The sequence below is a fragment of the Eulemur rufifrons genome, chromosome 30, assembly GCF_041146395.1.
Source record: "Eulemur rufifrons isolate Redbay chromosome 30, OSU_ERuf_1, whole genome shotgun sequence".
In the NCBI taxonomy this organism is placed as follows: domain Eukaryota; kingdom Metazoa; phylum Chordata; class Mammalia; order Primates; family Lemuridae; genus Eulemur; species Eulemur rufifrons.
In genome coordinates this window covers 99,362,011-99,374,634 of record NC_091012.1, presented here as the reverse complement: position 1 = coordinate 99,374,634, position 12,624 = coordinate 99,362,011, and the positions used below count along the sequence as shown (strand labels likewise).

The following is a 12,624-nucleotide window of genomic DNA, read 5'->3' as shown; positions in this document are numbered from 1 at the left end:
GTAGAAATGGTACTTCTTGGGCAAGAATATCACAAAGCCCAACAGGAGGTGGGTGAGGCTAGAAACCTCAATTCCTGAATGAAGACACCATGCTAATTTGTTGCAAACCATGTTTCCATCCTTCATATTTAGGCTGCCCAAGGAAGGAAACTGGAAACGCAAGGTTGTCTCAAGATTAACTCCAGCAAGGAGGAACAGCCTCTTTATCCTGGGCAGATACTGGCCACACAGGGGGCTGAGAATCTTTTACAGAATATGTCTCAAGGCCCAGGCCAGAGTCCTCTGAAGTCTTCCTTGCAAAGCAAATGAAAAGATCCGGTAGTCAGAATGTCAATGAACAAATGAAACAATCTAGGCATGTAAAATCAAATTGTCAATTTCCTCACATTTCCCTATCCCATCTTTCCAATTCTAGTCCTCTCCCCTTCAGGGATTCATGTCAATTAGTTCTATCTTGAAACCAATTTGACCCTGGAGTTCCAGAAGAGATTTCCTCCAAACTGGCTGAAAGCCCTTTCAAATAAATGGTAGTAACCTCCCATTCCCCCTTTTCTCTCCAAACCTTCATAAGGAAATGCCCAACTCTTCCCAATCCCATTCCAACCTCCTGTTTTCACCATATGGGATGTGAGGGTTCTGTTCGAGATTATGCTTATAACAACCTAAGTGTTTGTTGTTCTGAACAGGCGATCTCTGGAAAGTACTTTTTGTCTGATTTAGAGTAGCCCGTCTTCTTATAATTGTGATGGGCTGTGACTTAGTAAGGATTTCAGATTTAAAGTGTGGTCTTTTGAAACCCACCACTCCATAGCAGTGGAAGCATTTCTGGGAAATTCAGTAAATCCTCTGGGACATCACCATGTATGTATGTATGTATGTATGTGTATACATATACATATGTACACACACACACACATACATACACATATATATATATAAAATATGTATAGATAAATAGATCTGTCTCTTTATATAAAGGGTATGTGTATGCATATAGAGAGATTCACATATTCATATATACACCCACACACACACCCATAAACATACACACGCACATACATACACACACACAGTCTTTTGAGTCCCTTTCGTACTTCAATTTCACTACATTGATTCCAACCCTTTCAGGGTGTGGGCAGTAAGGAGTAGGAGAACCGCACCACATCTTCTATTTTACAAACAATGACTGGTTGAGAGGCAGGAAAAATCTGCCTAGTACTTTTCTGACTCACTTGAATCCCCCAGTACAAAGGCCATTGGTAGTTTCTTAAGTGTATAAAATAATAAAATAAAATAAAATAACCAATACTACCTTACTTTCCTGAAAACATCTACCTATCTGATTGTCAGGCCAGAGCTAGAGGTGGTGGTACAAAATCCTGGGGTAGGTGGGCTGGGAGAAAGAGTGAGGAGGAGGTGGATACTGATGATATATCATGGCCCTACCACTTCATAGAGAAAAAAACAAGTCAGGAAGCCACAGACAGCTGTCCCCACAATCCCGAAGGTTCATCACGTAAATATGCAAATGAATATGGTGATAAATACTCAGAAAACCAAAGCTGGAACTTTTCTATGAGACCTTACGTGATGACATCCAATTTCTGACAGTTACTACCTTACTAGGCTCCCAGGGGAGATAAAGAGAATATCTTGAATTTGAGAATAGGAGCTAGTCTTGTTGCCATTGATCTTTGACCAGAACTTCCCCATAAGCAGACCACAAAGTCTGGAAGCCCAGAAAAAGATAGGGAAGGGGAAAGGATGGATACAATAAGATATCCCATCCAAATACTGGATAAATCTAGGGTGAGCGGTTATATTCTCCTCTAACTTGGGCCTAGAATCAGAAAAGTACAGGTTTTCCCATCTTCCTGATCTGGTGAAGCCATCTTCAGTGTGTCATTCCTCTTTCCGTTGTGCCACAGTTTCTAGCTTTTGCTCCTGTAAGCGGTTCTTCTCCCCATTCTTCATAGGGAGGTAGCGGTTACCATTATTACACACGTTGCTGTCTCTGGATAAGGCACATTGTGATGGGACTGGAAGACGATGATCACTCTTCTCTTCCTTGATCAATGTGCCATTGTTTCCGTTTACCTGTGAGCGAGATCGACCTTGATGAAGCTCCAGGGATTTAGAGACTCCATCTGAAGAGCTCTGTCAAAAACAGAGATACTCAGTGGAAATGGTAATTTCAAACTGGCTGATCCTTCCTAAGCATGTTCATAAGCCAGCCTGAGGAAGCTGCTTCAGTTCTTCAAAAACACCAGAAAACCTAAAGCTTGTTGATACCTAGTCTATTCTGATACTGTCCTGAGAATTTATGGTGACAGCAGATGGACCCAACTATAATTCAATGGCAATGACACAGCTACCGTTCACAAAGCTTTACGTTTTTCTAATACTTATAGGGACCCTAAATGGTAGATCTTATGATGCCCCATTCACAGATGAGGAAACTGAAGCTCAGAAAGATTAAAGTAACTTGCTCAAGGGCACCTAAATAGAAAGTCATAGGGCTAGGATTCCATTCCTGGTGGGTCAGCCTCTAAAGTCCGATGTAGGTGTATAAGTGAAAGGAAAGAAACATAAGAGATCTATGTGCAACATTGCACAGAATCCTTCATAACTAAAAATAATCACCTGTTTTTCTTTTTTGTTGTTGTTTTGGTTTGGTTTTTAATTTTTTTTTTTTTTTTAGAGACATGGTCCACTCTGCTGCCCAGGCTGTAGTGCCGTGGTGTGATCATAACTCACTGCAGCCTCAAGCTCCTGGGCTCAAGCGATCCTCCTGCCTCAGCCTCCTGAGTAGCTGGGACTACAGGCATGCGCCACCACCACATCCAGCTTGTTTTTCTTTTAATACCAAGAATGTGACTGCTAGTGCTAATGATATGAACTCTATAACTCTACAGTGTAGTACTGGCTCTCAATGAATGTTGTTAGGAATAATAATAGCTTTTGACTACTAAGTCGTTGGACATGCTACATCCTCTGTTGTTCCTTTTACAGATAAGACAACTGAGGCTCAAAGAAGTAAAATGACTTTAATTTAATCCTCACAACAACCCTGCAAGGTAGATACCAATTTCTCTAATTTTAAGGATGAGGAAACTAGGGCACAGAGAGGCTAGGTAATTTGCCCAAGGTCACTGAACTGGTAAGTGGCAGAGCCAGATTCAAAGCTAGATCATTTGGCTCCAAAGTCTGTACAACACGGGGGCTACTATGAAGTGTTGCCCAAGAACCTGGAAACAAGATGAAGCAAGAAAACATTCACACAATGGATAGAATTAGCCACCTGAAGGAGTCAATAAAGAAATCAAAACACTACAAATAAGTGACTTAAGAATTTAAGAACATATAAAACTCTAATGGCCTAGGAATAAGCCCAGGAAGACAGGACTACAATGTAAGCAGATATAATAAACTGGAACAATTAATTTTCTCATACTCTGAAAAAGGGTGACTAAATAGAAAAAGGAAAGTCAACAAGGAAGTCAGCAGTATCTCTGTCCAGGGAAGATGCCTTAGCTAAAATCAAAGTCAACATGAGGATTTCCTTGGCCAGGTTACCCATAGAGTAGACAATAGCATCAGCAGCAATCTCAGCTAAGAGAAATTTAATATCACCTACCACTCCTTGTTTTCTGTTTCTTTCCTCATCTGTAAAATAGAGAGAATAAGAGTATCTACTATACTACATAGGTTCCGGTAAGAATTCAAGTGAGACGGTCCATGTAGAACACTTAGAACATGTTGTGTTTGGCACACTGTAAGAACTCAATACATGCTAGCTAGTATCATTGTTCTGATTCCATGCCCCCAAGCAAACTTCTGATACTATGGCATCTCTTACAGCTTGCCCTTAGAGAAAGAAAGTTCCAGCAGTAATGGTTTAGAGTACGTGCAAAAAGTCAGCCAGACTTGAGTCTGATTCTTGCCTCTAACAATTAGAGACGTTAAACTGTATTGCAATCAGCACAACACAGGGCTTTGGAACCAGTTAGCTCTGGTTAGAATGTCAACTCTGATAATGACTTGACGGATAATTTGGGGCAAGATGCTTCATTCTTCTGAGCCTCAGTTTCCTCCTGTTTAAAATAGGGAATAATAAATACCTCACAAGGTATTTATGTGGTTTCAATGAACTCATACATAGAGGTTGGTTTGAAGGTAGTTATCTCAGTTGATTGTTCACAGTCAGTTACAGATAGAACTTATTCTACTCTTTCCCCCCTTCTCACTACTGCACTTGACTAGTAAAAAAAAAAATGATTGGAGAAGAATAAGTGTACAATATATTACAGTGATTATTTCTTCTTAATTTCTTCTTATCATAAATCAGTACTTTTTCTCTTACTCCCTTCCTCTCCCCTCCCCCTTAGCCATATCCACATAGCTATTTCTGTGATCTTGATTAGTGTGAGTCAGTCACTGAGATGGATCTACTCTTATTGTACCAGAAATATCAGGTTTTTCAGACTGTATGCCTGATGATCAGACCCTGAATCTATTGAGCCATGAATTCACCAAGGCTGTACCATTTTATGGGAAACTACCTGGGTGGACTAACTTTCCTCCTAGGTGCAATCCTTTTTACCCTTACTGAGCAGCTTCTAGAAAAAGCTGAGAAGCTTTGAAAAAAGGACAAAGGCACTGCCCTCTAGCTTTGGAGTGCATTATAAAATGCTTTGTGTGGGGGACTTACCATTATAGTTCCATTTTTGGCTTAAAATACCATTAGAGCAAATTTATCTTCTTTGAGAAAACATTAGATAATGGTGGGTAACATAGATACAGTGAGGACTGGCTGTATACAGGAGAGCAAATTTAAGATTGAGAGCTGATGACAAAATTGCCTAGGATTAGAGACTGCATGTAAAATGCCTAGAGGGTGCTTGGTAGAAAGTAGGTACTCAAGAAATGGTTGTTGCTATACTATGAGCCCAGTGGTTTGAGTGCAGTATAAGAATGTGGATCACTACAAGACTAGGTCCACATAGTCTGTATTTGGGGTGGGGACAGGGGGTGTGTCTAATGAGGACCAGTGGGAACCGTAATATAATTCAAGGCATAGATTATAAGAAAATTTAAGACCTTTCCGAGTCACGAAGAATAAGCAGAATGGTGATGCTCCCCCCGCTCATATTGAGCAAAGGCAAAAGCCCAATTTTCCAAGCGTCTCTGGTGGCTCCTCAGAAACTCAGGCAGGCTGTAGGCAATCTCACTGTTAGTTTCACTCTGGCTCCTTCCTGGCTGCATGTAGCACATACTATGCTAGGTATAGGTCTTCAGGACACAGCACCTGGTTTCTATCTTGTAGCCTCACTCAGGGAAAAGGATAAAACTGCAGCCCTGTGGGAACAGCTCTGGGCAGGCTAACCGTCACTAGACCATTAGGGAGTGGGAGAACGAAGTCAAATGCCTGGAGAAGCAGTGAAGCTCCCCTGAGCAGCTCAAGTTTCCATGCCTGATCTGATCTCTTGCAATGTAGCTGAAAAGGCAAGAGGCTTCAAACAGAAGTGAGATAATCTCAAAAGAGTACTTACTTGTTTATTTCCTTTTTTGTGTCCTTTGGATCCTCTGCCAGTCTGTTCTTTTCCATGCCTTTAAGCAAGTGGGAGAAAAAGTGACCATGAGAAACATATAAAGCCTACATCCTCATTTTCACTTGGTTAGCTATTCATCTCCTCTAGAAAGTTTGACCCTCTTAAGTTAGATGTCCTTCCTCTGTTATCACTGTAACCTTCTATCTCTGCCATTTCTACATGATACTGAACTGAATTGTTCTGTGTCCCATGTCCTCCTCTAGGGCAGAAATTCTTTTATCAAGGCAGGGCATTTTTTTTACGTTTGCTAAACTAAACTGAAAACTGGCTTTAAAAAGGGAAAGTTAGTTAATGCCTATTACCTTAATAGAAGGATTCAATGGCTGGGCATTTTCCCAAGGGCACCTTGATTGATACTAGTTCATACCAACCTATTTGAATACATACCCCTTTCCTGGCCCACCGACAGAAACCACTTGCATGCCAAAGGATCCTCGGCCCCTAGACGATCTGCTGCCCGCCCACTGGCCCACAACCATCCCAGCAATTTCTAGTTTTCCTCCTTGAGGTGGGATTGGATGGAGACCTGGCAAGAGAGGAAGAATATCAGTAATGAATGGTAAGTACAAGGTAGGACAAGAGGTGGAACAAAAGATCCTACAGCCTACCTATTCTTCTTATTTTCATTTCTCTCTGAGAAAAGATTCTGTGATAACAATAAGGGGTTATGATTGAAGTGAATTTAGGGGGAGGAGTTTGAAGATCTGTACATACCTACTTTAGTAAATGGGGTGTGGGTGATTAATTTTTTAACTACCGACTCTGGCATATAGTAGAAATTCAGTATTTGTCAAGATAATAAATGTCTTAAAATCTAGTTATGGGAAATTATAGGCCAAAACCACTTTTGATACAAATATGCATCACTATACACTGTATGACTAGCCAAACAATCAAATTAAACAAAAAATAATGAAACTAATAGTAATTTATAATTAAAAAGCAAGAACAGGTAGAAACCAGAACCAATTCAAGACAAGATGGCATGATGGTTCCTTAAAACAGAGGAAATTCCAACTATGTGTGTAAGCCTACAAACACAGTCGAGTTTTGTAATTAAGCACAAAAATAAGCGTTCATAGAATAAGGAGTCCTAGTAGGCCTTTAGTTTTAGTTTATGGAAAGAAACCAAATGTTAATAATCCTTAACTCATTTAGCGGGTTGTTAGCAAAGAACTCTTTGCTTATATAAAAATTTAGAGTCCAAGGAACTGGGGTGATAGCCATTCCTAAGAGGGACAAGAAACACTTGCATTTGGGGATCCTTCTGTGGCCTTTCAGAAGGCAGAGGCTCCTCATGAACCACTGGTAACTGGAGACAAAGCATCACTGGTAGCTGACGCATTGGTGACCTCTCGAGAACTTGGCCTTGATTAAGGCTGTCTTCTGAGATTTACATAATAGAATCAACACACAAAGAATCACAGAAGGGATCTATAAAGTCATCTGAAAGGGATGAAATGGCTCGCTCCCTGGATGTAAGACTTGATCATTACCTGACTGAACAGGGAGTTACCAGAGCAGACTTTCATGCTGCTAGTCTAAGCCCAGCCTTGAGCTAAACACCCATAGTGAATTTTATGACACTAAAAAACTAACTTCAACTTCCAGCTTTATTATTTTTAAAGCAAAGAGCAATAGACAACAGACCTTCAACCACAGAAATGACACCCTTACCCAATCACAGAATCTTGCTATTTCATGTTAAAATGTCCCCATTAAAATATCCTGTTTCACCAGGGACACGTTTGAATTATCAGGATAAGTGTCTGAGCTACCTAAGCATGACTATCTATTCATGGTTAAGTGGTAGCTCAGGTGTCCCCACAATTTATACATATGTATGTATGTATGTATTTATGTATGTGTTTGTGTGTATTTGTTTTCCTCACTAAACTGCAATCCTTTGGGGGCATGGTCAGTGACTTATTTCTCTCCATGCTTCTAGAGCTGAAGGAAGGGAAATGTGTCAGGTCTACCCCCAGAGTGGAAATGGGTACATCAAGCTATCGTCATTTGCCAACACGGGCCGTTTACTCCCATTGCTCTTTCTGCAAGCTCCTATGTGCATCTGCCTATAGCAGAAGCAATGAGCTAACAGCAATCATGAAGATTCAGTTCATATGAGTTATAGTTCTCAAAAGTAATAAAGTAGCTTCTGGTTTCCCCATCAATCACTTCATGAGTTTGGTTGGTGAGAGTCAAATCCCTAAGGACCAACCACCTCTATGGAGAGTGGTCTGGGAAGTCAAAATGTATATAATCTGCTCTTCACACTACCACTACACAGCACAGAAAGTATTAATAAATGATTATAAGATATATGTGACACTGTTGCTTCTGTATCTGGCAATAATTTCTGGATGGGTTGTTATGAAATAAATCGAGGATGGCAAATACCTCATTCTTAGGTACTGACCTGCAAAGCCCCGGCTCCTTCCTTGAGGAGGAGGTGGCATGGAGCCCATGGCTCGGGAATAAAGTGAAACAGGGTAGAGAGAGGGCACCATGGGAGGCACAAAAGTAGGTGATGGAAGTAGAGCAGAAGGCGGTGGATGATTCATGTTGACTCCTTCAAGGATACTCTGTCTCATCTTTTCCACTTTGGTTGCCAGGTCAGCCTTCAAATGAGGAGCAGAATAATAATAGCAGCTGCCACTTTTTGAACTTCTCCCATGTTTCAGGCAAAGTATTGTACTGAGCAATCTAGGTACAGTCTCACAATTCTATTTCCATTAAGGAATTGAGGCCTATAGTTAAATGGTTTAAGGCTACACACTCAGGAAGCCTATCTGGCGCTAAAACGCCCACTCTCCACATGACATCATGTTAGCTCTGACCAAGGCTTGTGAGGTACATTGACTAAGTCAAGGAAGATAAATATAACAATAAGGATTTACTAATGGTCTATTACATGGCCAGCATTGGGCTGGGACATTTTTTTAAAGGAGAGGTAACAGAATTACGTAAAACAGAGAACAAAAATCTCACAAATACAAAGTCTTTTAGCTTTCTCCCCCATACTCAGGATCGGAGACCCTGAGCTCTGTCCAGGATAAGCCCATACCTCTAGTCTAGAGGTCAGCAAACTCCTGAAAAGGGACAGACAGTAAATAGTTTAGGCTTTGTAGGCCATAATGTCTGTCACACTTACTCCACTCTGCCATCGTAGCATGAACGTAGTCACAGAGAGTATGTGTGAATGAATGTGGCTGTGTTCCAATAAAATGTTATTTACAAAAACAGGGGGTGCACTGTATCACGAAAAACAGGAGGTAGGCTGGGTAGTTTGCTGACCTCTGTTCTAGTCCCTCAGTTCATTCCCCAGAAAATGGATAAAGGAGTAAGATTTCCTTTCCCTTGCCTTCTCTCATCTTTCCCAAGGTTTCATTTTAAAAAGTCCTCTGCTTCTACTCTGTCATCTACTTTACTGTCCTCTTCTAGTTCCAAATATAGTCCTTTACAAAAAATATCATCATTTGTAAAAGGGACTTACAGGTTTTGTAAATAAAGGAAATGAATTCCTTTACTCTTAAGTTAGAGGAAAGGCATATAGTATACCTGAGTATTCCATGGGGAAGAAATACTTGGAGTAAGAAAAGGGATAAGAAAATTTCAAGCTCATAAAAAAACTTTCTAACATATGATTTTATAACATGTACATACCAGACTATGGGCCTTTGGGACCACTGTCGACTAAGTTAAGTTCAGGTCAGACACATTCTCCTACTTTTACTCCCTCCCTCCCCAATGTCTCTGCTCTTTTCCCCTCCTTGCTCATTCATCTCCACAGCAAATCAGAGCTGGCCCTTAGCAGCTACCCAACATGCTGGTACCTGGCCATCACAGAGCTCAACCAGGGATACTCGTTCTCGGCCTGCTTTAATTAGCTTGCTCTGAAACAGCTTGCCATCGAAGTAAATCCAGGGGCAGCAGTGCTCCCAAGGGACTGGCTGGCCACAGGCATCATTAGCGAACAGAGCTGTGTCGACCCCACTCATGAAGAGGGCAGCAAGCTGGATCCCTCGGGCATCCAGTTTCTCAATCTGAAATCATCACAGAGGAAAAATTACTACTAAGAAACTACTGTTAATAACATTTACTCTTATTCCTGTCATGCTGATTCTTCCAGTTAAATTTGAACATGTTGCCCTTCAATATAGACATTTGAGTGCACAAGCAGCTTTTATCCATGTCTTTCCATGAGATGATTTGAAAGGTACTCATCACAATATTAAAAAGATACCTGCTTGAGATACCTTTAATTTTTGCCTATCAAATTAGAAAAAATTAAAAAAGTAAAGACTGAAAGAATACTCAATGCTGATGCAGATGCAGTGAAATAAACAGGAGCTCATATAAATCTGGTGAGGAATGTATATTACAATTAAACAATATGTGTCAAGAACCTTGAAAATGTTCAGATTTGTTGACTCAGAATTTCTACTTTTAAGAATTTATTCTAGGCCGGGCGCGGTGGCTCACGCCTGTAATCCTAGCACTCTGGGAGGCCGAGGCGGGTGGATCACTCGAGGTCAGGAGTTCAAGACCAGCCTGAGCAAGAGCCAGACCCTGTCTCTACTAAAAATAGAAAGAAATGATTTGGACAGCTAAAAATCTATACAGAAAAAACTAGCCAGGCATGGTGGCGCATGCCTGTAGTCCCAGCTACTTGGGAGGCTGAGGCAGTAGGATCGCTTAAGCCCAGGAGTTTGAGGTTGCTGTGAGCTAGGCTGACGCCACGGCACTCACTCTAGCCCGGGCAACAGAGTGAGACTCTGTCTCAAAAAAAAAAAAAAAAAAAAAAAAAAAAGAATTTATTCTATAGAAATAGAGATATGAATAAAGCTCTATGCATAAAGATGTTAATTATAACATTATGCATAATAGGGAAAACTGAAAATAATCTAAATCACCAACATTATAATAATTAAATAATATATCCATATGATAAAGTATTATTTACTAAAATTTTTTTTTTTTTGAGACAGAGTCTCGCTCTGTTGCCCAGGCTAGAGTGCTGTGGCGTCAGCCTACCTCACAGCAACCTCAAACTCCTGGGCTCAAGAAATCATCCTGCCTCAGCCTCCCAAGGAGCTGGGACTACAGGCACTCACCACCATGCCTGGCTAATTTTTTGTTTCTATTTTTAGTTGGCTGGCTAATTTTTTCTATTTTTAGTAGAGACGGGGTCTCGCTCTTGCTCAGGCTGATCTCAAACTCCTAACCACAAGAGATCCTCTTGCCTCAGCCTCCCAGAATGCTAGGATTACAGGCGTGAGCACCGTGCCTGGCCTACTAAAATTTGTTAAGACATAGAAAACATGTGCTATGTTAAATGAAAAAACATAATATACAATTACATAAATAATATCGCAACTACATAAAAGTGCATGATAAAGACTGGAAGAAAATTTCCACAGTGGTTATTTCAAGTTGGTGTGTTAGAAGATGGCTTTAACAGGAAAAGTGGAACTATTTGCACCTCTCCTAGGTGTGTACTAGCATTAGCAGCTGCTCTAGGACCAAGCGATACTACATTTACTGCAAATAGGAACCACTCACTGTCTTATACTCTTTCATCTTTCCCTTAGTTGACCTCATTTAAATTAAAATTTTGCAAGTCTTATTGAACTTGGTCTTCTCCTTTACCTTAAGGCCTCAAAAGAGCATGGGTAGTGAAGTCAGGGGAGGGGTGTTCTGCACTAATAGCTATATTTATTGAGTACTGGGTACTTAAAATAAGTCAGAAACTGTTCTTTTTTTACAGATTATTTTGCTTAACATCCTCATAATCCTACAAGTAAGGAAACTGAAGCTAGACAAGTAACCTGCCCAAGGTCACATAGCTAGGAGGTAATGAAGCCAGGATTCAAACTTAAGGCAGCCTAGCTTCAGAAGCTATCTTATATACTACTATGTTCTACTGCCTTCAGTGGGTGGATTTTCTTCCTTACGTTTTTCTATACTTCCTCCTAATTTCCAATACCTATTATTAAAAGGGGGAGTAGACATTTACTCAGACAAGCAGAGGATACCAGGATAAGTTCCCTGTACTGTATCTTGTAGGAGTTAGAAACCTTACCATGGTCTATGGGCCATGATTTATTTGCCTTGCACAGCATCTATCTTTTCTGTCCATTCCCATGTATCAGTATGGGAGCAATGTAGCAGGCACCTCGTGGTTTTAATAATAGACATAAATATTTGGTTAAATTAAATCAAACACTTACATGCAGAACTTACTCTTCTCCCCAGCTCCAGGAAAAAAAGGCCTAAAGTAGAGCTATAAGCTCATAAAAGAAATAATTTAAATGAGGGTGGTTCAAATCACCTTGAGTTCTTGGAGTTGATCTGGTTCGTAAAGCTGGGTAGACACTGCCTGTGCAAGGAAGGTGTCTAGCTCATGGCGGTGCAGGATTCGGCCACCAGGCCACTGAACCATGTACCTAGAAAAATAAAAGCATTGATTAGGCCACAAAAGTACATTTATTCACATCAAAAACACTTACTAGCTAAGAACCTATTATGAGCCACACTCTAGTCTAGGTTTTGGCAATTCCAACGGAATGAAATAAAAAGAATCTCTGCTTTGGTTACCTGCGGTCTGAGTGGTAGAGGAGACAGGCATGTACATCAACAATGACAGGACAATATGTTAAGTACCAAGATAGAAGAACACACAGGGTGCTATGAGAGCACAGAAGAGGGCCACGACTATAAGGGTGAGTGAGCACATCCTGAAAGAAGTCAGCGGGAGCTCAGTTTCAGATGGCTCATAGACTTTAGTGGGACAAAAGATGAGGAAAGGATATTCTAGGTTAAGGGAAGAGTATGTGTGAAGGAATGGAGCTATGGTTCAGCGTGATGATTCCTATATTGCTGAAGCTAAGCATGTTTGGAGCGACAGGAGGTGAGATCAGAAAGTAGGCCAGATCCTGAAAAGTCTCAAACCCAGGATTAAAGCATTTGGACCTTCACACTGCATTGTAGGAAAACATTTAACCAGCAG

The 12,624-nt window shown here is 40.7% G+C and overlaps 1 protein-coding gene across 1 annotated transcript in view; it reads right to left on the bottom strand.

The window, feature by feature from the left end:
* Positions 1-1,321: 1,321 nt before the first annotated feature.
* The window catches only part of FAM120C (family with sequence similarity 120 member C), a 90,083-nt gene continuing 78,780 nt past the window's right edge, over positions 1,322-12,624 (bottom strand). Inside the window, exons 11-16 of the mRNA XM_069462945.1 lie at positions 11,947-12,061; positions 9,449-9,658; positions 8,032-8,233; positions 6,000-6,138; positions 5,553-5,610; positions 1,322-2,157 (exon numbers count right to left, since the gene is read on the bottom strand). Of these exons, the coding sequence (XP_069319046.1) occupies positions 1,903-2,157; positions 5,553-5,610; positions 6,000-6,138; positions 8,032-8,233; positions 9,449-9,658; positions 11,947-12,061 (979 nt within the window). The 3' untranslated portion in view covers positions 1,322-1,902. The remainder of the gene's footprint in view (positions 2,158-5,552; positions 5,611-5,999; positions 6,139-8,031; positions 8,234-9,448; positions 9,659-11,946; positions 12,062-12,624) is intronic.